The sequence below is a fragment of the Nicotiana attenuata genome, unplaced genomic scaffold, assembly GCF_001879085.1.
Source record: "Nicotiana attenuata strain UT unplaced genomic scaffold, NIATTr2, whole genome shotgun sequence".
Lineage (NCBI taxonomy): Eukaryota > Viridiplantae > Streptophyta > Magnoliopsida > Solanales > Solanaceae > Nicotiana > Nicotiana attenuata.
The window spans coordinates 134,611-162,118 of NW_017670510.1; the positions used below are offsets into that span (position 1 = coordinate 134,611).

General features: G+C 37.0%; 1 protein-coding gene and 1 long non-coding RNA gene across 10 annotated transcripts; both read right to left on the minus strand.

Moving 5' to 3' along the window:
- Positions 1 to 1,355: 1,355 nt before the first annotated feature.
- Positions 1,356 to 7,474, minus strand: LOC109240395. 4 transcript variants are annotated; one of them, XM_019407023.1, is made up of 9 exons: positions 7,361 to 7,474; positions 6,049 to 6,186; positions 5,655 to 5,919; positions 5,333 to 5,437; positions 5,058 to 5,186; positions 3,832 to 3,881; positions 3,630 to 3,727; positions 3,209 to 3,493; positions 1,356 to 2,119 (listed from the first exon to the last, which is right to left on the minus strand). In XM_019407023.1, the coding sequence occupies exons 2-9, from the start codon at positions 6,116 to 6,118 to the stop codon at positions 1,619 to 1,621; spliced, it is 1,503 nt and encodes a 500-aa protein (XP_019262568.1). In that variant the 5' UTR covers positions 6,119 to 6,186; positions 7,361 to 7,474; the 3' UTR covers positions 1,356 to 1,618. The 4 variants fall into 4 exon arrangements, with proteins under 4 accessions (XP_019262568.1, XP_019262569.1, XP_019262570.1 ...); XM_019407024.1 differs by lacking the exon at positions 7,361 to 7,474 and adding an exon at positions 7,139 to 7,354 and having other exon boundaries at positions 5,655 to 5,916; XM_019407025.1 differs by lacking the exon at positions 7,361 to 7,474 and adding an exon at positions 7,139 to 7,354 and having other exon boundaries at positions 3,209 to 3,460.
- A 4,842-nt stretch (positions 7,475 to 12,316) lies between these two features.
- LOC109240397 lies at positions 12,317 to 24,136 on the minus strand. Of its 6 annotated transcripts, none has more exons than XR_002070060.1 (3): positions 23,868 to 24,136; positions 23,612 to 23,665; positions 12,317 to 12,345 (listed from the first exon to the last, which is right to left on the minus strand). It is a non-coding gene; the product is annotated as an uncharacterized LOC109240397 (long non-coding RNA). The 6 variants fall into 6 exon arrangements; XR_002070055.1 differs by lacking the exon at positions 12,317 to 12,345 and adding an exon at positions 16,164 to 16,454 and having other exon boundaries at positions 23,868 to 24,134; XR_002070056.1 differs by lacking the exon at positions 12,317 to 12,345 and adding an exon at positions 16,164 to 16,384 and having other exon boundaries at positions 23,868 to 24,133.
- Between the last annotated feature and the right edge of the window lie 3,372 nt (positions 24,137 to 27,508).

A 27,508-nucleotide genomic window follows, 5' to 3' on the forward strand; every position in this document is an offset into this window, starting at 1 on the left:
ACTACTTGAACTCAGTCCTGTTGATTATACTGTTTTACAAACTCAGCCGCTTTAATTGAACTTTGAGACTTAAATGATATTTCCACTGTTGTTTGGGCTGAGCACTACTATTTTATTGATGCCCGAGGGGCTTATGATGTTTCTGGACTGAGTGAGACTTTCAGGCCTCGAGTGATATGTGAGAAGGCTTTCAGGCCTCGAGTGATATGTGAAGAGGCTTTCAGGCCTCGAGTGATATGTGAGGAGGCTTTCAGGCCTCGAGTGTTATGTGAGGAGGCTTCCAGGCCTCGAGTGTGATGTGAGAGGGCTTTCAGGCCTTATGATGATATAGCGCTTGGGCCGTAAGGGGCCCCTCTGGAGTCTGCACCCCCACAGTGAGCGCGGGTACCCATGCGGATCGGGCTGCACGCCGCAGCGAGATATGGATCGGGCTGCACGCCGCAGCGAGATGTGGATCGGGCTGTGCGCCGCAGCGGTTACTATATGATACTATGAAGAGTGATATGAGAGTGAGCCCGAGGGGCTGGTGCTGTTTGAGATATTGCCCGAGGGGCGAACTTTTATGTGCTCATTTGCATATTTACTTGTCTTTTTACGTGTCATACCGTGGTATTTGTGCCCGAGGGGCGGGTTTTTGTGCTTATCGGCACTAACTGTTTGAAATCATTTAATAACCGTTGAAAAGATCATTTTCAAAGAGTTTTACATTGAGCCAAATATTTTTAAAGATTTCACCGCTTCATTGTTTTCTCAAAGGATTTTTGCCCTGCTTCCATATAGTGTGATGGTGTGCTTTACGTGATTTCTTACTGCTCAGTTGTTATTTACTCTTATTACTCACTGAGTTGGAGTACTCACTTTACTCCCTGCACCTCGCGTGCAGATGCAGGTATCTATTCACCCGGTAGCGGGTTTTGACTGATCAGAGGCAGGGTTATATGAGTCAAAGAGGTGACTGCCAGCGTTCGCAGCACCATTTTTCTTTTCCTTGTTCGTTATTCCGGTTTTGTATATATTAGACTATATAGTGGATTTACTTTCTGATAGATGCTCATGACTTGTGACACCCCGATTTGGGTTGTGTCGGGATAGTTCTTCTATTATTATCTATGTTTCCGCGAATTTATTGTTATTAAATCATGCTTCATAATTGCTTAATGATAAATTACTGCTTAAAAGAGGTGTTCTGTATTGGTCTGGCTTGCCTTGTCTTCACGAGAGGCGCCATCACGGCCGGGTTGGGATTTGGGCCGTGACACTAACACTCTCGAATTAATATATTGACATGTTTAGTGAAGACCCAAAATATATATTGACATAAAATAAAATAAATAAATAAATAAATTACCAGCTACTTGCAATTTGAACCCCTCATTTTGTTTCATATCAAATTTCAAGCCTCTTTCTTTAAGATACTTTTCTCCTGAGGTGCAACCCAAAATAGAAAAATAAAGTGAAAAAGGGACCAACCAATACTTTTCGGGGAATACTAGCTTAAAACAAAACCATATCCTGGCATATTAATCAGAACATGTTGGAACAAACATATGATATTTCATTTCCAACGAGTATTTGGAACTTGATTGTTCAAAGGATTGATCTGAGATCTTATGCAAAGTTAACAAAGCTTCTTTCTGTTCTTGCCGAGTTCCACAAGCATAGTTAACAAAGCTTCACACATTTCACTAGCATCCGGTTCATTCGGGTCCTTTTTCCATGACGAATATACCATCCAAGCATGATCAAGCTTCATGTCTGGTTTTACCACCACTGAACCGGGCACTTCAGCATCACGACAGGTCACTAAACCGTCACTCATCTCTCCATACCTTAATTGCAGGTGGAGTGCACAAAGAGCGAGTCCAGCAGAAACAGGAACTATAACAGGCACCTTGCAGCCTGCTTGGTTGACATCGGCTGAGTCATTGTCACCAAATCCAGGCAAAGGTAGCCAAGGAAGTTCAGCATGTGCAATATGGGACATCGTTGCTATTACGTTCAGTGCTATACTTGCTTCAGAATGGAAGGAGATGAGAGGAATATCGTCAGGAAGCTTGTGGTTTTTTATGAACTCCTGTCGCTTCTCATACGTGAGATCCTCTAATGCCCGTATGTCACCCTAATAAAGAATGAACAAAGTATCAAGCATATTTGTGGAGCTACATACCAAGGCATGTTAAAAATATTGAGTATAATATTATTATGCCACATAAACTTCCATGTATAAAACAAACAAAACAACACTTGTGAAAGAGAAACATGAAACAGGTATGCAATGGTTAAATGTAAAATAGTCATTAGACTGTTGACATCAAGAAAAGAGAATACTGAAAGCCATTTAAATCATCAACAATATTCACACCATTGGGAAAATTGTTTAATCGTGGCACTATTGAAAAGCCATCCCACAAATGCTTTCTAAAATGTGTAAAGCATCCGGCATTGATAGAAATTTGGGGTTGGGGATGAGGAATTTAAATGTCACCAGAGGTACATATTAAGTTTCTTAATAACCAAGTATTTTTGACTAATAATTATTTTCACTTCCATTTCCTTATGTTCTAGTCCTTTACCGTACAAACCAGCATAACATTGGAAAGTAATGAACTTGAGTAGTTATAGGTTGTATATAATAGAAATCTAGCATCCAGCATAAAAAAAAAAGCCAGCCCGGTGCACTAAACTCCCGCTATGCGTGGGTCCGTGGAAGGGCCGGACCATAAGGGTCTATGTATGTAGCTTTACCCTGCATTTCTCCAAGAGGCCGTTTCCACGGCTCGAACCCGTGACCTCATAGTCACATGGCAATAACTTTACCAGTTAAACCAAGGCTCCCCTTCAAGTCTAGCATCCAGCATGATCAGTTAATTTGGGAATAAAGCATGCATAAGTATCATTAAATTATCTAAACAGGATGCTCCCAGATGATGCTTATTTTTCGGCTTTTGATGTTCTCAAGAATTAAGACAAAACTGTTGGTTTTGAAAAACTTATAAGTATGCATTATAAGACAATATCACGCAATTACTCCAAAATGTTAAGGTATAGACTAAGAGCATCAATGTTTGGGAAATTGAAAGCGATCATACTTCATTACTGCTACAGGAAGCCCTTTAACTGGCTCTGGATTCCAACATGCAAAAGAGTTGGCCATTTCAATAACGAAATTTTTTAATGCAACCAAAATAGTCGTGAAACAAGGCATTACCTTAATTAGCTTGCATATTAAAAACTCCATGATCCTTCGCGTTTCCTTGTCAGCAATCTGGCCTTCACGAAGAATATCTGATGCAACAGGCGTCCCACCATAAGGGCTCTGCACAAATGCCAGCCCTGCAACTTTATCCTTTAATTCATGCCAATATTTTGACAAAGCAGCGGAGGCGTCGACCCCACCCTTACTGTGACCAAGCAGCATCACACGTTTGCCAGACCCCCAGTGTAACTCCTCGATGTATTGCTTCAATTCCCATGCATTTTGTTCCACGGATGCCTTCATTTAGTGATAAATGACTCAACAGTAACAGAGACTCATAGTTTGAAGAAAGATTAAAAGAACTTCCTGAGAGCAAATTCACTATACTAACAGATGAGATTTCTTTTATCTATGAGTTATGACTAGTAGATACCTCACTATGAATCTTAGCAATATGGCAAGTTAGTCCCATCTTTGAAAAGAACTTCTTAGTGCTCACAAAATATAAGGGACCGTGATTGCTGAAAAACCCTGTACAATGATGTTACGGATCAAAAAAAAAATCTTAAGAGAATGGAATCTGAGACATGTTTAGAATCTGATTATGGTAGTACTAAGCGGGAGATTTATCAAACCCGGAATTAGTAGATAAACAAAAGAATCCGGTAGTGTGTGCTGTCCATTCCTACAGAAAAGGAAGACAAAAGAAAAAATAAGAGTGTGGCTAATTGGCAGGTAGGCATTTGCAATGAAAGAATCGAATTGATTTAAAGACTGAACTAGGCTGTCATCTGAACAACAGTCACAAAATCATATGAATTTTATTCATAGCTAGAGAAGATCCAGCTAACATAGTTGTATGATGCCTATAGAACTCCAAAATTACGTGGACTAAAGACACTCAAAAGAAGTGAAGATAATCTCCTTATGTTTTCACGTGTCCTTCAGCAATAACAAAATCCACTTGCTGAAGAAGCAAACAGTTAGATGATATCTCCAAATGCAATGGCTTTGATCCCTCAGCTATATTAATCAAAATATGAATCTTTCAGTTTATTTATGAAGGGAAATATCAGAGAGAGAAAAATGAGACTCAATCTTAGCAGCTCGTAAGTATACAAAACGAAAGTAATACCCACAAGTACTAACAGGCCAAATAGAAAATGCAAAATAAAATGTCTATGCTGGTCCCTCCTTTATTTGTAATTACCAAAGAGAATCCTTCAGGAAAGGCAAAAGCTAAGAGCTATAAGATAATACGACTCAGTGTTTAAGAGTTGAAACAAGATGATATTACTTGTCATATTTGCATGAAGAAGTCATAATCAAACAAGCTGTCAACAACATTAAATAAAAGAGCAATAATTTGTACTGCTGAATTATAGCCTTTTAAATTAATGATGTGCTATATCTAATCTACTAAATTGAAAAATAGTAAAATGACAAGCATACAATGTTGTTTGGTAGATTTCATTCAAGTTGGTAGGAATATCACTTTGAGGAAGTTACGATCATGACTATCACCTTAAGGAAGCTACAGATCACTTCTTTCATCATTACACAGAGTAGCAAAAGTTTTAGAGGAATCTACACATTTAGAGCAATAGCACCACTCGCGGGGTTCTAAGTTGGGCCAATGAAACAACAAGCAGCTCAGTGCAATGAAACATGCAACAGTTTTCGGAAAAATCTCATCAGCTGAACATAGAACCATTTTGTGATGATTTAAGTGCGTCCAGTTGGCTTAGTATCATATTAAAGTTATTCAGCACCAAACACACAGCACGACCCGAAGCTCCTTAACTGTCCCTTATATATAAGTAGAATATTCCAAAGTGACTAGGAAGATCCACCATTTTACCTAATATCTTGTAGTAGTTCTCTAAATGTAGCTGAGCCATCAACTACAGGAGCCATTTCAGGAGCTCGTTGCATCCACCCAATGTCATCAGAAGATCCATGCAAGGTTTTACGGACACGAGATATAACACTGAAGAGATTAATGAAGAGTAAGTAAAAGAAACAAAACAGTATGCTGCTAAAAGATTGAATGTCAAACGGACGAAATGATCTAAAATACTTATCAAGCTTAAAATATGTATCACTTTTACCAACAGTGAGAGAGTGATTACTAACCTCTGAACTCGAACTAGAGCACATCGAATATGAGATATAAAACATCTCCAAGAGGCCACCATAAGTTTCCAAGCAAATCTTAGACCATATACTGGAAGCATCAACCTACAACCAGATCAACCAACTGCAGAATAAATTAGGACAGTCATGGCTATGTAATGGTGGAAAGAGATATGTGTTAATAAATAAATAAAAAAAAACCACGATAAGATGATTTCTTAAGTTGGAGTTCTAATTCTGGTTCTAAAATCAAGGAATCCATAGAGTTCCTGCGTAATGACCTTGAAGAGGATGAGAAAAGGCACACATATGAAAAGATTACCCTTCAAAAATGAGGCTGAAACCTCCATAACTTTGATTACTTCTCACAATCTCTAATCTTGAATTTACAATTAAGCTATCATTGAGATTGGAGGCGCTTCTATCACCAATTATAAGGCTTGTTCCTTGGTTGGACACTCTTGAAGAAAATGAGGAAGCTTCATGAACAGATCTGTAACCCCTGTTACTGGTGAAGGTTACATGCTGACCACCAAAGCCAACTAAATTTTCCGACCACCCAAAGATATCTATGCAGATAAGATCTTCTGCAATAGAATCACATGAACAGAAACCATTATCACATCGGATGCCATAAACATAGAAAATAAAACAATAGATGTTCGGGGTTTGTATAATTTTGTGCATGCATAAGATAAGTTCTTTAGAGAACTTACCAATAAATTGAACAAATTGCTGGGCTATATAAGAGCTCAAGCTTGCAAGATGTAAAAATGGGTCCTCCATGTTTCATCAGAAGAAAAATTTATCAAGATCTTTTCATTTGAGATATCATCATCAACCCCAGAAGAAGCCTGCAATGGACCAACAAATGGATTGATAAAGGCAATTCAAGCACCGTAAAAATATATGGAGCTTACAAAACATGTTGTCGCACTAAACAGCATAAAGCCCCAATTCTGATAAAACATTAAGAACACTGATGTAAGTCAAAGATGAAATTTAGTAAAGAGTAAAATGCACTTCACACTTACTGGTCAGGGAACACCAAGGATTTCTCCATAGAAATACTAATCTCCCATATTACATTCAACCCAAAGAGAACAAACTATGCCAACTTCATTTAAAAATAACAACAGAAACAAATTCAACGTATCCGAGGGAAGATAGGTTCATTTCAATGCAAGAGTGATCGTGAATACAACACGAGGTTTCCTAAATATTGGATGAAAACCGAGAGAAGGAAAGGAAAGGCCACCATTGTTTTAATTTCTACAAGGCAACCAGACCTCCTAAGCTCCTACTGGAAAGCATAGTAACTGCTAAAATCTAGATTTTTCCCTAGCTTTTAAGAGAACGATAGCACCCAATCATGCAAATTTCAATCCCTTCAAACAGAATAGTCCTTTGAAACCAAACACACACACACACACAGCATCTTCCAACAACAACAACAACAACAATCCAATAAAATCCCACAAGTGGGGTCTGCTAGGGTAGAGCGTACGCAGACCTTACCCCTACCGGCTGTTTCCGATAGACACTCAGCTCAAGGAGATGAAAAATAATCTGATAGAGATACTCAAATCACTTGAAATGTTAACCATATCCAGTTGGATTTTCAGTAATTACAAGAATGGTACTAACAGAGAGATCTTCCTAGAGCAACAAAAGCAAATGCTTCCTAAATCCCCCAACAAAACAAAGTGAAAACAGGACAGGGTCAGTAGAATTGAAATGCATGCAATTAAATTTCAATGTAAGCTGTTAAAGAGACCAAGACCCAGAAAGAAGAGACCAACTTACAGTAAGATGTGAGAATTAAAGCCAAGAGAAACTTGCAGTCAACAAAAACCCAAGAGCAGCCTATTCTTTAGGAGCATGACAACCACCCCATAAATATAACCAAAGCAAAATGGCAAAATCTACATCTATCCCAATTACCAATAAAGCACAAATTTACCAAAAACTATAAAATAATACTCACGATCTGCTAGAGAAAAAAAAAAAGAATAAAGAAAAACGAACCGAATAAAATAGGAGGCCATTGATTGGAACTGGAATGGAGCTATTAATACTGATGTGGACGAACCAAGCTATCTTTATCCACAAGCTGCAACATAATGGCCCACTTGGTGTACTTTCAGACCAAGAATCTTAACTTAAACAAATGGTTTTCTTCAAATTTCAAAAAAGCCCTCCAATTGAGGGGGTCTAATTTTTGAAAAAAGCAAATGGAATTTTTAGTTTTAACCGACCTTGTTAACTGTAAAAAAACTGAAAATGGTTAAAAAAGAAAAGAAAATCTGTAACTGAAAAGCAGTGATAGTGTTTGGTTAATTCGGGACAGCGTGAGGATCTAAAAGCACACGTGTTGATAAATGGATTGAGTGTTGAGGCAGTCAGCAGGGAGGTAAATGGGACCCATTTAAATCTGTCAGCTTTGATTGCTTTGCGAGAGAGGAAAGTACACATGGATTCTTGATTTCATTGGTCTCTTGCTGACAAATGCAAATTTAAAGAGAGCGGTTCTACCTACTTACTTTCGTGAGAGAGCTTTAATTGACTTTGAGGATTTGACATCACATTGGGAAAGAGTGAACCGATCGTGGAGAAAAATTCTAATTGAAAATTTTATAAAATTTTCCATGCAAGTTGCATCAACCAAGGAGAAGGGAAAATGATAAAAGTAAGAGAAGATGTATTTTGTTATGAATAGTTTATAACTTATGGATGGAGCACTATTTTACCATGGTAAATTCTCAAATGTTATGCCTATAAAAGGCTGTGTAAATGGCAATTAAAAAACACACCAAAAGAAGTGAAATATTCCTTCTTTCTATCTTTGTTACTTATTTATATTTTATTAAATTATTATTATTTTATAACGTGTTATCAGCACAACTCTTTAATTATCTTGTACCGAGTTCGACTTTCTCCTTCAAGTATGTTATAGATCTAATTCTTGTATCATAAATAATAATAATAATAATAATAATAATATATGACACAAGCATTAGCACCTGCAGATTCATAGCATATGATGTTAAGTGACACATTGGAAAATTTTTATAAGTTTCCTTATGTTTATACCGGAGAAAACAGAAAGAAAGGAAGTGTAGTTATTTTCTTTGTGTGAGAATTTGGCTTAAGATTTACTAGCACTTGGTGTAATTTGTTGTGATTTTAAATACCCCAGACCCCCGTAAAAATGAATTAATTTCAATAATGACATCTAGCAAAATTTCTTTTAGATATGTGTTGAGAAAATAATATTAAAAAGTACATATATAATTGGTCTTGAAATACTGATAGAAAACTTTACTCACAATTTTTTTATATGGCAATAACTTCTGCATGTATGGACAAAAATGTGATTTCTTTTAGTGATATGATGATAGGTATAAATTTGTCTTTCCTATAGCTGCTATTGACATTTATGTTTTGAGGTATTTTTGAAGCAAAAGTTTCGGTTCTTATTACAAAATTTACAAATGAAACTTCTTCACTAAAAATGATTGTTATTTCTAACTCATTTATTTTCTTTTATAGCTTTGGCCATGTCAAATTTATCGAAACTTGAATTTATGGCACTTGACATCACCGGGAAGAATTATTTGTCATGGGTCCTTGATGCTGAAATTCACACTGATGCTAAAGGTTTTGGGAATACTATTATACAAGGAAATAAAGCATCAAATCAGGATAAAGCGAATGTCATGATTTTTCTTCGTCATCATCTACATGAAGGATTAAAAACTGAATATTTAACTGTAAAAGATCCACTTGAATTATGGATTAATTTGAAAGATTGATATAACCACCTAAAACTTTCGGTATTACCGAAGGCTCGACATGAGTGGATACATTTAAGGTTGCAAGGATTTAAAACTATAACTGAGTATAATTCTGCTATCTTTAAAGTAAGTTCTCTATTAAATTATGTCGAGACACTATCACAGATGAGGACTTATTAGAAAAAATATTTGTACTTTTCATGCTTCAAATGTGGTTCTTCAACAGCAATACCGTGAAAAAGATTTTAAGAAATATTCTGAGTTAAGCACATGCCTACTTGTGACAGAGCAGAATAATACTCCATTAATGAAAAATCATGAAGCCCGTCCCACTGGGTCGGCTCCATTTCCAAAAGTGAATGTTGTAGCGGTATATGATAAGTCGGAAAGAAAATAAAATAATTACCGTGATCGTGGATATGGCCGTAGATGTGGACGTGGCAGGGGACGAAACAATTATCGTCATTATGGTAGAAATAAACAAGAGAACAATAAGGATTCTCAAATTAATCCTTCAAAAGGTAAAATTAATATGTGTCACCATGTGGTATGAAAGGTCAGTGGGCATGCATTTGTCGTACGCCAGATCATTTTGTCAAACTTTATCAATCCTCCCTCAGGAAGAAAGAAAATAATGTGGAGGCATACTTGATCTTTCAAAATAATGATGATTAAGTAGGTCCCTCAAACAAATACGATTCTGAGGCACATCTTGCATATAAAGATGATGATTTTGGAGGCCTTACAAATATTACTCATTTAGAAGCTGGAGACTTCTTTGAGGATATTGACTAAAGAACAAATCATCTTAGTGAAAAATGAAGCTATAATAAAAGTTGTCGTTTTTCAGTTTATGTTTGCAACTAGTTTATTTTTCTTAAGTGTATTTTAATGATTCATCATGTGTCGCTAGTTTCTACATTCCTAATGTATTTCTTAATGTTCTTTTTTTGTTAGTATTTCATATTTCTTATGGTGTATTTTTTGATTTTGTATGAAGAATATGAAAATTTTCAGTTTTTATTTGGACTCAAGATTAATAAAGATGATATATGTCTTGTGGATAGTGCCACAACCCACACTATTTTAAGAGATAAAAGGTATTTCTCTTATTTGGTAACGAAAGAAGCCAATATTAATACAATATTTGGTAGTACAAGAGTAATTGGAGGTTCTAGAAAAAGCCAATTTATTACTATTAGGAGGAACAAATTTAACTATTGATGAAGTACTATATTGTAGCAAATCTCAAAGAAGCTTATTAAGTTTCAAAGATATTCGCCAAAATGGCTACCATATTGAGACTACAAATGATGAAAAGATTGCATATCTTTATATTACTAAAATAATGTCGGGTAAGAAATATGTACTTGAAATGTTACCTGCTCTTTCCTCCGTCTTATATTATACAAGTAGTAGCAGGATTGAAACACATGCCATAGTTAACGAGAAGTTTACTAATCAAGAAAATTTTATTATTTGGCATGACCGGTTGGGTCATCCTGGTTCTACTATGATGCGTAAAATAATTGAGAATTTACATGGACATTCAATGAAGAACTAAAAGATTCTTCGATTTAAGGAATTCTCTTGTGCTGCATGTTCTCAAGGCAAATTAATTATTAGACCATCAACGATTAAAGTTAGGATGGAATCCTCTGCATTTCTAGAACGCATACAGGATGATATATGTGGGTCCATTCACCCTCCATGTGGACCATTCATATATTGTATGATTTTGGTAGGTGCATCTACAAGATGGTCACGTGTGTGCTTATTATCAATTCGCAATGGCATTTGCGAGATTGTTGGCTCAAATAATAAAGCTAAGAGCACAATTTCCAAATTATGCAATTAAGACAATCCGTATTAATAATGCTGGTGAGTTTACATCCTAGGACTTTACTGATTATTGTATATCAACTAGGATAACAGTTGAACATCTGGTTGCTCGTGTTCATACACAAAATGATCTAGCGGAATCATTGATCAAACGCCTCCAATTATTAATTGCTAGACCAATGGTTATAAGAACAAAACTTCTCATTTCAATATGGGGTCATGCTATTTTGCATGCAGCAGCACTTGTGCGGATAAGGCCTACAAGTTATCATAAAGTCTCTCCATTGCAATTAACTTTTGGTCAGGAGCCAAATATTTTCCATCTCAGAATCTTTGGTTGTGCGGTATATATTCCAATTGCTCCACCACAATGAACAAAGATGGGTCCCCAAAGAAGGTTGGGGATATATATTGATAGAATTCTCCTTCTATTATAAAATATCTAGAGCCTATGACTGGAGATTTATTTACGTCAAGATTTTATGATTGTCATTTTGATGAATCAATATACCCACTATTAGGGGGAGAAAATAATCAGCTGATAAAGGAGATAGATTGGAATGCGTTATCACTATCTCATTTAGATCCTCGAACAAATCAATGTGAACAAAAGGTTCAAAAGATAATTCATTTGCAAAATATTGCAAATCAACTGCCAGATGCATTGAGTGACCTACCAAGATTGACTAAGTCACATATTCCAGCTACTAATTCTCCAATTCAAGTTGATATCCTGGCAGGACAATCAATTAAAGCAAATGAGTTTAAGCCACGCTTGAAACATGGTATACCAATCGGTTCTAAGTATAAAAAATCCCGAAAAAAGAAAAGGAGCAAATAATCAAAGTGATCATAATACGGAGGTAGTGGCTCAAGAAGAGCCCCGAGACATAACAAATGATAAGACCTCAGGTGAGGTCCAGGTACCTGAAAATAATGAGAATGAAGAGATCTAAATATGTTATGTCTTGTCACGACCCAAAATCCACTAAGGGTCGTGGTGGCGCCGGACACCTCTGTCAGGCCAGCCAACCAGATTATCAATTAATTCCTCTTTTAATACTTTTGAAAATCTAAGGTTTTTCCTTTCATTTTCATAAATGAAAGTTCACTACTTGAATTCAAATTTAAATAACAACAATTAGTACAAATCCGTTGAAACTCATCCCAGAAACCCGGTGTCACAAGTACATGAGCAACTATCGATAAGGAAAGTAAAATACAACATCTGTCCGAAATACAGTGGACAGGGAATAAATAATAAAATACTGAAAGGAACTACATTGGCTGCGGGTCGTCTCGAACAATGCAGCTCACCTAGTCCCAGAGTCGTCCGTGCTGCTACGCCCAATAGGCTGCTAGAAGTATATATACCTGTGCAACAAAAATGCACAGAAGTGTAGTATGAGTACGTAATCAACGTGTACTCAGTGAGTATCCCGCCTAATCCCGAAGGGTTAGAGACGAGATGGCCAACTCCGACACTCACTTCAATTAGCAATGTTCTATAAGTGCGGGGAAAATCATGGATTTGTATAGAAGTTCTGATTGTGAAGCCAGAAAAACAGGTAAACACCTTCAACAATAAATCCAGGGCTTCTAAAGTTTGTTCTTTATTATCATATCAGTTTATATCAAGCCACGTAGGACCAATTCCACATTTACAATTTCAAGTAACAGATAAACACGCGCAAATCATGCCGAGGTCGACGGCCCGCTCCAACGGAAATGTAAATTGTGCACTGCCGAGGGTCGAGCGGCACGAACCATAGATGCATCTATTCTCACTGAGACGTTCGGCCCGTTCCATAAATAAACACATATCCTGCTCGCGAATCATCCATGCGACGCAGGCACACATAAAATACATGCTCAATCAGTCAAATAAGAACTTATCGGGGGAATATTAATTCAAATAAAACCAATTCTCCTTTAACAATTTAAGAAAATGAAGTTTAATCCTTTTAGAAATTTACTTACTAATTTGATGTGAGTTAAACAATTCGAGCTACCGATGGGTTCACAATTAATCCACGTCCAACATGCTTTTGGGTCCTAACTACCCGGACAATAGCATAATAGTAGCTACGCACGGACTCTCGTCACCTCGTGCGTACGTAGCCCCCACAAATAGGAGCACATAATCAATTACTTCACCTATGGGGTAAATTCCCCCTCACAAGATTAGAAAGGAGACTCACCTCGCTCCGAAGACTCATAACCTGCATTCTACATTCTTCCGAAGGCTTGAACCAGCGCACATTGCTCCAAAACTAGCCAATTAACGACAAACTAATGAGAATACTCTCAATTACTTGTTAACAATGCAAATTATACCAATTCCCAACTCTGCTTAGTGAAATAACCAAAATGCCCTCGGGCCTACGTGCCCGGAATCCAAAATTTCTCGAAGACAAAGGTTACCCATGACCTTAGGAACTCAAATATATGATTTTCTCTTAATTTCATACTCAAAATCGTAATCAAAATCCAAGATTTCTAATTTCCTAGGTTTTCAACCAAAACCCCAAATTTACACTAATCTTCATACTTAAATCCATACATAATTGATATATTCAACACAAAAGTGATGGGGATAACTTACCTTGACATTGACGACGAAAATCCTTTCATTGAAGCTCTCCAAAATCGCCCCAAGCCATGAGAAATATGAGAGAAATGGCCAATCCCCGACTTTAAATTAACCTTCTGCCTCCAGGGATTTTCGCTTCTGCGGAAATAATCCCGCTTCCGCGGTCCCGCTTTTGCGGAAAATATTCCGCTTCTGCGGTCCCTGGGCTCAAGCCCATTTTCGCTTCTGCGATGAGCCAACCGCTTCTGCGGTTCCACATCAGCGGATCAAGGGCCGCTTCTGCTGTCCTGGCTGCCCTCGCCCTCGTCCGCTTCTGCGGCTTCTTCCTCGCTTCTGCGGGCCGCTTCTGCGGTCCCATTTCCGCAGAAGCGGAAGTACCAGATACCAGCTGCCTCAGCACTTCTTCAAACTCCGGATTCGATCCGTTAGCCACCCGGAATCCACCCGAGGCCCCCCGGGACCCCAACCAGTCCCAAAACACAATACGGACTTGCTCGAGGCCTCAAATCATAACAAACAACGCTAAAACCATGAATTACACCCCGACTCAAGCTTTATGAACTTTGAACTTTCCAACTTCTATTTCCGATGTTTAAACCTATCAAATCACGTCCGATTGACCTCAAATTTTGCACACTAATCATATTTGACATTACGGACCTACTCCAACTTTCGGAATTGGATTCCGACCCCCATATCAAAAAGTTAACTTCCGGTCAAACTTCCCAAAAACCTTCAAATTTCTATCTTTAGCCAAATAGCTTCAAAATGACCTACGGACCTCCGAATTCACTTCTGATCGCGCCCCCAACTCCAGAATCACCATACAAAAATACTCCCAATCTCGGAATTTCAAACGGACATCGATAACTCTGAAATGCACTTCGAACAAAACTTATGAAATTCCTTCTAAAATGCTAACTTCCACAATAGGCGCCAAAACGCTCCCGGGTTATCCAAAACCCGAACCGGGCATACGCCCAAGTCCGAAATCATCATACGAACCTGCTGGAACCTTCAAATCCTGATTCCGAGGTTGTTTACTCAAAATCTCAATCTTAGTTCATTCTCCCAACTTTAAGCTTCCGAAATAAGAATTCTCTTCCCAAATCAACTCTGGACTTCCAGAAATTCAATTCCGACCACGCGTACAAGTCATAATACCTGAAATGAAGCTGTTCATGGCCTCCGACTGCTGAACGGAGTGCTAGGACTCAAAACGACCGGTCGGGTCGTTACATGTCTCAACGGGAAAAAGATGGAACCCGAAATAATATGGTTATATATAACGTTTTTGCTTATAATGTTGCTACTGAATAATGCAACAAGATGAGGATCTTGAACCAAAATCTGTTGATAAATGTAGATAGAAAAATGATTGGCCAAAATGGAAAGACGCTATCCAAGCAGAATTAACTTCACTTGGAAAACGTGAATTCTTCGGACCTATAGTTCGAACACCTGAAGGTATAAAGCCAGTAGGGTACAAATGGGTTTTTTTGCGAAAACAGAATGATAAATATGAAGTCGTTAGATGTAAAGCGTGACTTGTGGCACAAGAATATTCGCAAAGACCTGGCTTTGATTACATGGAGACATATTCTCCTATGGTGGATGCTATCACATTGAGGTATCTTATAAATCTGGCTGTGCATGAGAAACTTGATATGCGTCTAATGGATGTTGTCACAGCCTATTTTTATGGCTTATTAGACAATGAAATTTTTATGAAAATCCCTGAAGGCTTTAAAGTGCTCGAAGCATATAAAAGTTTCAAGAAACGTGCTCAATAAAGCTTTAGAAATCCTTATACGGATTGAAACAATCAGGGCAGATGTGGTATAATAGTGTGAGTGAGTAACTATTGAAAGAAGAGTATATGAATGATCCAATTTGTCATTGTGTCTATATAAAAAGATCTGGATTTTAATTTGTGAGAATCGATGTATATGTTGATGATTTAAATATGTTTGGAACTCCTGGGGAGCTTCCACTATTAGTAGATTATTTGAAAAGAATTTGAAATAAAAGATCTTAGAAAGATGAGATTTTGTATTGGTCTACAAATTGAGTATATGAAAGTTGAAATTTTTGTCCATCAATCAACATACACCAAGAAGATCGTAAAGCGATTCTATATGGATAAAGCACATCCATTGAGTAGCCCAATGGTTGTAAGATCACTTGATATAAATAAAGATCTATTCCAACCTCATGAAAATGATGAAGAGCTTCTTGGTGCCGAAATATCATATCTTAGTGCAATTAGGGAGTTAATGTATCTTGCCAACAATTCTCGACCAGATATAGCTTTCTCAATAAGCTTGCTACCAAAATCCGACTAGTCGTGATGGAACCTAACCCAACCTGCTAGTTAAGCCGATTAACAATTATCCATTTTCCAATTAATTAATAAAACAATTTAATAAACGAAATTATCTAAAACTTATACATTTCCCAAGGATTGGTAGTACAAATCATGAGTTCTAAGAATAGAGTTTACAAAGCTGATATCAAGTAAATACATCTTCTGTTTGAAAGGTAGATAAACAGAGTTTTATAAATCTAAGGCTACCATGAACAAGAGGCAGCTACAGCAGAGACGCAGGCCCACATTCAAATCCAGCAACCATCGAACACAGCAACAACAACAGCCAACATCTGCACGCAATTCAAGCCACATTCAAGAAAATGTTAAGCTTGTATTTTCCTAGATGACTTGCACACGACCGTCTTTTTTTCGATTGAAGAGTCGGACTCCCTGACATTGCCTTTGCCTCCCAAGGAGGAAGAAGGTCTATGCCAAAAGACAAAAGGGTGCTGCATGTATAAGTCCAAAAGAGCTATGATGACTCTCGAAATGGAATTGGAAGAGCAAGACAGGCTAGGGCTGGCACATGGACGAAACTTTAATACAATATATATTACGAGCAAAGATTCTAAATGCATAGAAAATATAAAGCTTCTAAGAACAATTCTAGAATAATTGCATAATAGCAGTTTATGAATATTCCAAAAGAAATTGTTTTCTTTTCCTTTCTTATAAAAAAAATACTTCACTTTATACTTCGGGAGTTCCAACTATCCTGACTTATTTATGTCTTAGTCATCGTGTGATCGGCACGGGTTCGATCCGAACCTGATCGAATAGGCCCAATCCACGAGGTTCCACTTGCTTCATGGTTCTCAGCGCTCATGTATCATACCTTAGCCTGGCTAAGTAAATTCTCAGCAACGAGACCCTTGGCTCTTGTGCTCCCTACTTTGGCACAAGTAGTTTCAGGAAGTCAAGGCCTTGGTCAGGATCCTCGGCCTGGACAATTACCCCTTCTCAGAATAGAGGATACTCCCAAAATTTTTTTCTTTCTAAAATTTCTTCTTGTGACTTTTCAAGTCTAAATCTTTTATGAAACATCCTATACATACACATACTGGTATCCTTAAGTATAAAGCATGGCATAAGAATGAAATAAACATTCGAAAGTATTTCTAAAGATTCTTGCTTCTTCATGAATTTTTCAATATGAAAATGGCATATAACAATAACACAAAATCTGAAAATTTATGCACATATATCATAATTAATCATCTAAACTTTAGCTAGAACAATTCTAAGTTAATAGGTACTCACTCGCTCCAATTAAGTACATATTAACTCTTTTAAGCAATTCATCAAATACCTTGTATGTGTGCTTATGTGAGTTAAACCACTTTAGTAAAGAGTTATATCAACTCACCTCAAAACTCCTCGAGCCAATGCGTAGGCCCCAGTCCAATTTATACCCGTCAAAAAATTGATTCTACAACAACCAGTGCATTTTAATTAAATTCAAAGTTTCACACCTAAACATGGAATTTAATGTTTATATAGAGAAAGAATGGAATTAACTATCCAATTCTTACCTACTACTACTATAGGATTAGTTATTTGTAAATAACCCTAAAATTTTCGTTACCTGCGTGTGTAAGCTCCGTAGCCTTTGTGCTTGCCGGGTGAACAGAATATTTGAAATAAGGCTTTATAGCCTTCCGCCTTTGTGTGAATGAACAGAAGTCTGTTTGTTCGTATAAGGCTTTTAAGCCTCGAGGCCTTTTTAATTCTAATTGGTTTAAGTTATTAAGCCTTTTGCAAGCTTGTCCTCTTTTTTTTTTTTTTTTTTTTTTTTTTTTTTTAAACTTAAGTAATAATTAATGATATCTACTTTTAATAACTAACAATATTAAAATTATTAATATTCCCCTAATTGTATATCCAATTTTATATATATATATATATATATATATATATTTGTTGCATAATTTGGCCTTAAACCAAATACATTAATATTCATAACTTGATATAAGCATGTTCCTCGATTTCATTACTTACCTACAATATTTTTGTCACCCTTAAGATGCAAAATTTATTTAATCCTTGTTCTATCACATTTCAACTTGGATCTTAAGAGCTCGTTGGCCAAGCTGCCAAAAACTACTTATTTTGAAAAGCGCTTTTATTCAAAAGTGCTTTATGAAAAAGTACTTTTGCAAAATAATCAATCTGTGTTTGGCCGATTTGTTTGAGTAGTGCTTTTTGCAAGCTCATTGTGTTTGGCCAATCTTTTAAAAAATTTTAATTATCAAATTATGAAAAAGGACAGTAAAGGTTCAATTTGCGATTAGTGTTATTTAGAAAAGAAAAATAAACTTAAACATTTTTTAGAAAAAAATTCCATTAAAATATAAAATGTAAAGTAAAATTATAAATTAAAAATTCTCATTAATATAATATAGTTNGATATGCTAACAGAGAGTAGAGGAGGAGGAGTTTGGGATCCACAATGACCTACATGAAAGAGAGAGCTTCCTTGATGAATAAAGTCAACTCTTGATGCTACGATAATTTAAATATGTCAAAATACATCATTCAATATAAATTTAAAATCTACTATTAGGAATAGGAGAAAGAGAATAAAAATGTAATTAAAATAAAAAAGAGAATAAATGTATAGCAGAAATAAAATAAAAAAGAAAAGGAAAAAGAAAAGAAAAATTAAACTAATGAGGGATAATTTAAAAAATATAAATTTACTGTAAGGTTACTTTTATCTTGAATAAATTAACTTTCTGCTTCTGCTTCTGCTTTTTGGAAGAAGCTAGAATTTTTAGCTTCTCTGCTTCTGTTTTTTCTGCTTCTGTTGCTGCTCAAAAATACTTTTTCATTTTAGCCAAGCACCTTAAATTTTTCAAAAAGTACTTTTTTGACCCAAAAAATTACTTTTAACCTCCTAGACTATTGGCCAAACGGGCTCTAAGACCACCATTAAAATTTACTTAGTGTTTTCCCACTTATTGCAACTCCCGAATACTAATTTAGACACCCACAGTATTTAAAAGCTTAGCATCTCATTTTATAACACTATACCTCCTCAAGGCATAGCATCCTACTTTTGTAACTCTTAAGGTTTCATCTTCATCTAATGCCTTAACCTTCATTCACTTATTCATCAAAAACTCACATATACCATACTCACACCTTCACATATATCATATTTGATTATTGATTTAAGTTCTTGTATCCTCCATATCTCCTGAAATGCTTAAGTTACCTTGCTTCAAGTTATTATCCCCTTCTTTAGACTAAGATTCCCCATTGTGAACTAAGTTAATTCATAATTCTATAACCCCCAAAAATGTTCCTCATTTTTTTATATATATTTTACCTTGAGAACATAAAGGAGTCATCCCCTTTTCAATTCCTGACTACTTTATCCTCTTGCTCATGCCTTATGCTTGATCTTCTTTATAATCAACACTACAATGACATACCATCATAATATTTCGCCCTAGTTTCGAATATACTCTCAAGTCTTATAACTTCTTTACAACATTTGAAAATTTTCTAATTAAAACTCATTTGGTCTAATAATATCTAAGCACAGTATGATAAAATTCATTACATTAAAATATACTTGCACCAATGCGTCGGTTGGGTTCTATCTTGGTAAGTGCATATCATAAATTAAGCTATAGTGCTATACTATAACCAAAGCCTCACCACGTATCGTAATAAAACAAATAATATAATATAAGTAACCACCACCACTAATCTCACGTTATGAGCAAGGTCCAAAATAGAATACAGTGCAAAGTTCTTGAGTTGGTCTCAAAATAGAATGATGAGGAGCTTACTACTAAAAAATTCTATGGTCCTCATTTGACAAATAAAATATACTCCAGTATTAGATTTTCCAAAAGGTACTCCCTGCGTTGCAGTTTACGTGAACCTATTTTCTTTTTGGTCCGTTCCAAAAAGAATGACCTCTTTCTAAATTTGGAGACAATTTAGCTTAAACTTACAATTCTACCCTTAATGAGAAGTTTTTATAACCACACAAATACTCTGTGCCCCTATTTGACTTGTTTAAGACCACAAATTCCACAAGTTTTCATTTTTTCTTAGATTCCGTGCCCATTCAAACAGGTTCACATAAATTGGAACGGAGGGAGTAACTAATAAGTAAGGCAAGAAGGAAAGAATATACGTGTTAATACCTTAAATTTTGAATGTAACACTCAAATAGGCTTCTCTGTACTTACAAACAATAACAACAACCACCAACTATAATCCCATTAGTGGGGTCTGGTGAAGGTAGTGTGTACGCAAACCTTACCCCCACCCTAGGATAGAGAAGCTGTTTCCAATAGACCCTCGACATCCCTCCCTCAAAGAAATCCCACCTTGCTCTTGGGGTGACTCGAACTCACAACCTCTTGGTTGGAAGTGGAGGGTGCTCAGCACTAAAGCAACCCACTCTTGTCCAAGGCTTCTCTGTACTTGCTGCTACGAAATATCCCCAAATCTCATTACCTCTTTGTCAATACCTAAGGACGTAGCTATCTCATTCTTCACCTAACAAATCAACGGCACTCAGCTACATACTTCTACCCAACACTATCTCATCTTTTAGCTACTACATCCCCTTTTTTTCTTGGTTGAGGGTGTGACTATCGCTTTGGAAACCTTATCCATCTTAAGGTATACCAAGATTTCGGCAAAACTTCACCTGTAATTAGGACAAGGCCATTTTCCTTATACATGTGTCAGAAACATCAACAACCACACCCTACAATCATCATATATACACCAAACACCTACTATTGACTTCCAAGCGACTTTGCATCATCCATCACACTATACATTACAACCAATGTGCACTTCATAGTACCAATGTTAACTTGTTTAGCAGCTGCATCACAAGTCTATGATATTTTTGCGAGGCATGAGTAACGAATATGTCAAAATGATCTTAAAGAGAAGTTCAAGCTCTACAGTACAATATAAGAGTAGGAAACACCTATAATGTCCTGGAGTCGTTCATCAATATAGTTGGCCAGTCTGCATCAAGAGTACCTCGGTAGAAACAGCTCCACATACAATCCAAGGTTACTTCTAATCCTAGAGCTCTGTTACCAAGCTTGTTACCCCCCAAATCCGACGTTGGCGCAATAGGCATCTGATGCTAAGGAACCGCACCGAAAGCACCTTATAAGATGGATGTTACGACACTTGCCCCTTATTTAGTTGAAAAATCATTAAACATTAAGCATAATAAAATTACGTCTAAATACATTAATCTTAGTTAAATTTAATAATTCAAAAATCTTGAAAACAAGTTAAGCAATGACTTGCACAATACTTCTCACAGTATGACCATTGTTAATGGAGCTTATAAGAAAAAAAATATTACTCAGGACACAACGTGAAACTATTAAGAATTAGTAAATGACTCATAGGAGCCCCACGAACAAGGATGTGGGTTCACCAACAACTTGAAAGCAACAAGTACTCCTAGCCCACTCGATCTGCCTGTACCTGCTCTACTTTGTTGCCTAACATAGCATCAAAAACAATAGTAGTATGTCCAAGTACTACTCGTGCTTAGTGAATGTCAAGGAGCAAGTTCTCATATAAATAAAGTAAGTACAGAGTATAGAATGAAACAGTAATAATGAAACAAATAAGTGCAGTAAATCAAGTGCTCAGCAAAAATCAACGATAATGAGATACTAGGCTTCCAATTCATCATGTTCAGATATCATATCATGCCCATACATGCCCAAATAAATCGCTGCCAATCAAGGCTCATGTCGTTGCCCATACATGACTGGATAAATAGCCGTCAATCAAGGCTCGCGTCTTTGCCGATACAGGTCTGGTACCATTGCCAACCAAGGCTCAATTCCATTATCCATACAGGCCCAAGTAAATCGCCCATACAGGCCCAAACAGATTTCCCATACAAGTCCAAACAAGTTTTGTGTTTATCATGTGTGTCTTTTTATTAATCATGGTATAGTAGCTGATTCGTTCATGTTCATTATTTCTTTATCAAGTAAATCTCGAGAATTCGTGCTTTAGTTCACAAAATCATACAAATATCAATAGTTGGAAGATACGTTTCGATTCAAGCAAATCACATTCATAAGCAACAACAAACAACAACAACCCAGTAGGATCCCACTAGTGGGGTCTGAGGAGGGTAGAGTGTACGCAGACCTTACCCCTACCCCGAAGGGATAGGAGGCTGTTTATGGGAGACCCTCGACTTAGAGACAATAGATCCGTAAAAATAACAGAAACCTGATAAATAGAATCAGCATCGTAAAAGATAATAAATAAATAGAAAGGCCAAAATGTGAAAGACATTAAAAATGTGAAACACAAACAAAACCGCTAGCACTCCTAGACAAAACACTATCAGACTAGCCGGCATAATGAGGAGAAACGCTCGACTGCCCCCTAGCCTACAACCCTAATGCTCGTCCTCCATACATTCCTATCAAGGGCCATATCCTCGGAAATCTGAAGTCACGCCATGTCCTGCCTGATCCCCTCACCCCAATACTTCTTAGGCCGCCCTCTAACTCCTCTCGTACTCGCCAGGAACAACCGCTCACACCTCCTAACCGGAGCATCTAGGCTCCTCCTCTGCACGTGCCCGAACCATCTAAGCCTCGCTTCCCGCATCTTGTCATCCAAAGGAGCCATGCGCACCTTCTCCCGAATGTCCTTATTCCTAGTCGTATCCATCCTAGTGTGCCCGTACATCCATCTCAACATCCTCATTTCTGCTACTTTCATCTTCTGGATATGTGAAATCTTGACTGGCCAACACTCAGCCCCATACAACATGGCTGGTCTAACCGCTCTATAGAACTTACTTTTAAGTTTCGGTGGCATATTCTTGCCACACAGGACTCCATACGCTAACCTCCATTTCATCCACCCCCACCCCGATACGGTGCGTGACATCCCCGTCGATCTCCCCATCTCCCTGGATAATAGACCCTAGGTATTTGAAACCCTCTCTCTTAGGGATGACTTGTGAATCGATCCGCACTTCCACGTCCGCTTCCCCCGACACGTCACTAAACTTACACTCCAAATATTCCGTCTTGGTCTTGAAACCTTTGGACTCCAGAGTCTGCCTCCATACCTCTAGTCTCTCGTTAACGCCGCCTCGCGTCTCATCAATCAACTATATCGTCAGCGAACATCATATACCATGGCACCTCCCCTTGAATATGGTGTGTCAGTACGTCCAACGCCAGAGCAAATAAGAACGTACCGAGCGCAGATCCTTTATGTAACCCCATAACCACCGGGAAAGGCTCTAAGTCCCCTCTCATAGTCCTAACCCGAGTCTTAGCTCTATCGTACATATCTTTTATCGCCCACCTTTCACCTCCAGGCATCTCCAATGAACGTCCCTAGGGATCTTTTCGTACGCCTTCTCTAGGTCATAAACACCATGTAAATCCCTCTTCCTATCCCTGTACTGTTCCACCAATAGCTTCCGTAGTAGAACGACCCGGCATGAACCCAAATTGGTTCTCTGATATAGACACTGCCCTTCTTACCCTCCCTTCCACTACCCTCTCCGAAACTTTCATGGTATGAACGTTCATAAGCGTTATGTTAATTCAAGTTCAATAACCCATGAATAGCATGTATCATATATTCATACACCTTTGTAATGAAAAAGTAGGTTCAAGGAGACATACCTTAAATCCTGCCAAATTAATTCAAACGAAATCTCTAATGCTCGAGCAGTTACCCTACATAAAGGGGAGTGATAAAGATGAATACTTTATCAAAATTCTAGATTTCTATCTCTTTTCCCAAAAACTAGATTTTCATACCCAGAACTACGTTCATCATGATTTTTTTAGATCAATACCAAAACGAAATTGATGATGAGAATCTCCCATTCACCTTTCCCAATCAATTATAATTGCTAAGAAAGGTTAAAGTTCTTACCGTTGAAGAGAGTCAAAAAATTCCACCTTAATTGCCCTTTGTTGGAATTCTCAATAATTTAGGAATTTGGAAGAAGAATTGGTGTTAATCATTGTTAGTTTGATGTAATAATCAATGGAATCGAGTAGGAACTCACCTTGTATTATTTGGGGAAACTCTAGGGTATTTTTCTCCTGAAAAAGTTGGCCAAAACGAAATAGGATCTGAAATCCCGAAAATTCTTGTATTTATATATTACTATCAATTTTGACGCGCGGCCACAACATACGGTGTGTATGTTGGACATACGGTCCGTATGTTGGTCGTACGTCAACTTGTTAAGCCTACAGTGGTGTATATACATTTGATATACCTCCGATATACATTTTGTATATATCTTGTATATTGAATATACGGCTCGTATATTGAAATTGTCGCCCATGTATGGCCTCTGTATGCCAAGTTTAGATATTTTAAATTTTCAATACTTTTGGTGCTTTTACCTATGATACCACAGAGAGTCCCTATGTCCAACATGCGACCCGTAAGTGGTCATAGTATGCAAACTCCTGAGACCTTGAAATATAGAGAAATTTTCATAAAGCACTATCTTTTAGTAGTAATTAGTCATCTATAGATACCATTTGTTATATTACGGATTATAAATACCTTTTCTGTGGTTATAAGATGTATTTGATGTATTTAAGTTATTGTATTCATGAATACAGTAGCAAAAATATGCATGAATCAGGGAAGTCCTGCTAATCAGTTGTTGTATTCGAATGTATTCGACTGTATTCATGGAGTAAAATATGGAATTACAGCTGGATTGATTATTGTATTCGACTGTATTCACGGCGTGAAATAGGGGATTAAACTGTTTTTAAAATGGAAAGTGAATCAATTAACATAACAGACTCCTAATATAACTCAACAAACTCAATTATAACACACAAATTTTGTATTTTTCAGTTATAAAAAAGATTCTCAACCGAAAAATACCCCATAAACATAGCAATCTTCAGAGAAATTATATAATACATCTGAATACATAAATTATATTAATTATAAAAAACTTATGAATACATTCATGGCATATAACGAGACAGTGAATACAATGAAATACATAGAATACAGCGGGATACATTGAAATACAATGAGAAAAAAAGACACTGAATACAATGAAATACATGAAATACAACGAGATACATTGAATTACAATGAAAAAAAAGATAGTGAATATAATGAAATACATAGAAATACAGCGAGATACATTGAAATGCTCTTAAAAAAAAGTTAACAGAATCTTCAAATTGCTCAACCCCAAACTTCAGACGACCTATTTTAGTCGACGATTTTCTGACGACCCATCGGATTCCGACCATGATTCCATAAGCAGCGATGAGAGAAAGAAGAAGAAGAAAACGAGAAAGATCGCTGAAGAAGAAATTGCTAGCATCCGTAACGCATCTGAAGAAGTTAAAGTCCCAGAACTGAATTTGGTTAGCACCCGCTGGTAACGAATCGGAAGAAATTGCTAGCACCCACTGAAGACGAAATTGAGAAGAAGTTAAAGTCCCAAAAAATTCCTTGCCATGGAAAGGAAGAAGAAGAAGAAATGTATGTCTCATGTGCAGTCCGCATCCCATCATGTTTTCCCTGATTTTCAAACTTTGCTCTTTTTTATTCTTTTCGACTCTAATCCTTTTTGCATACTTAGCGCACGCTTGGAACTCAACTTTTCACATAGGAATACATATCAGTTACCATAATTCGTGTCTAACCATAAGAAATTTAATGATTTCAAACCTAGCCCGAATTTGCATGGTGTTACAGAAGGTCCATTCTATGCGGATTAGTTATGGTACTATGAGATACTTTGGCACATTGAGACATATGAGCGGATTGAGTTGTTATGGCACACGATTTATATGTAAAGATTTATTAGAGTATTATAATTAGACATGTTGCACGTCATAACCATATTATGTTGATATGTTATATCACGACTGATTTTTGTGTTGGCTCTGTATGGATCCATCCCTTGGAGTTAGATAACTATTGGGCCATGTGAGCGCATGTGATATACGTAACGTGTAGGAGCACGTGAATGTACTGCAACATGTTAGAGCAAATGGGATATGCTGGATATTGGTTATGATTAAGTCTTGAAGTATGCATTGACATCCCGGACGCATGTAGAGACATTCATGAATATCATCGACATACGCATATTCATGTATTTTACATATGCATAGGACATATTAATGGATTTCGGAATACTTGGAGAGTGTCGTACTGACCTACAAGTTAGATCGTCATTATGCATAAGCATCTCAGACTCATATAGGAGTATTCCTATAAATGTTATTTGAGAATTGATGTGTAATTGGGTCGTTATCATGCATGGACACTCTACATTCATGTAGAAGTATTTGACTTGAAACTACTTGTGCAAATTTCCTTTATATGCAGATTTGGTGCATTTATGTATGCTTCGATCTGGTTACTTGAAAAAAATATGCCTATTACCTTTTTCTTTGATTGTACACCTTATTATTGATATATGTTGTTTCTTGGCTATTTCTCCGTTATTGTATATGCTTATGAGATGTAGAGGTTATATAGAGTATCTTTCGTCTAAACTTTGCCACTACTTCGTTGAGTTTAATCTTGATACTTATTGAGTACTTGCGGTCAGTTATACTCATACTGCACTTCTGCACCTAATGTGCAAATTTTGAAGTTGAGCTGTTGTGGAAGTCGAAGGCCATCATTGAAGATGTGCCGGCGTTCCTATTACAAGCTACCAATTGTTCATTGTAGTATAGTTTATATAAACTCCAAACAGATAATGCATTTTGTTAACACCAACATTGTACTTATTAATTTTAGCGGCTCATGAGATTTACTATCAGTCCTTGGGGATATTTTTAATAAATTTTGTATTATTGTTATTTTATTATCTATTGATGATTTTCAGTTTCAGCTATGTTATATGTAGTTGGCTTAGCTAGCGGGTTGGTTTTGGTGTCATCACAACTTTGTAGGATTTTGGGTCATGACAAGTTGGTATCAGAGCTCTTGGTTCATAGGTTCTACGAGTCATGAGTAAATGTCTAGTAGAGTCTTGTGGATCAATATAATAATGTCTATACTCATCTTCAAGAGGCTATAGGACAGCTAGGAAACCTTTCTTTATTTCTCTCCTAGTTGTGCGACGTTTTTTCATCTTGAAGTCTAGATCTTCAATTCCTTTCTATTTATTTGTATTGAATGTTGAGAACTCGATATTAGTTGGGCACCGGTGGATTCTGATGATGTCGCAGAGGAGGTATGAGATACTTTCTTGTGATGTGAGGGTAGGAGTCTAAAGGACTTGCAGCTAGGTATGGACCGCAACTTTGGCTCGGGGGACTCAGGTAAGTGAGTATGTGATTTTGGACTCTTTTGTCCGATAATGTCCCTAGAAGTGGGAGTGATGGTACGGTTAGAGGTAAAATAATTATGTCTTCCCTAGTGGTTGTTTACATTTAAGTGGGCACTTCTACAACCTTGAAATGAAGTGGAGAAGATATTCCCAAAGTGAAGTGGCATAGTTACGAGACAGCTTTGTAATACATGTTATATGTCTAAGGGCTATACCTAGAGGGTTTTGAGGT

What these genes read in the sequence shown, in the direction of transcription:
- LOC109240395 (XM_019407023.1), bottom strand. Translation starts at nt 6,118, where the DNA reads ATGGAGGACCCATTTTTACATCTTGCAAGCTTGAGCTCTTATATAGCC. An exon ending in TTCAGCCTCATTTTTGAAGG is followed by an intron (nt 5,438 to 5,654) that starts GTAATCTTTTCA and finishes ATCTGGTTGTAG; the next exon opens with GTTGATGCTTCCAGTATATG. An exon ending in TAATATGCAAGCTAATTAAG is followed by an intron (nt 2,120 to 3,208) that starts GTAATGCCTTGT and finishes ATTCTTTATTAG; the next exon opens with GGTGACATACGGGCATTAGA.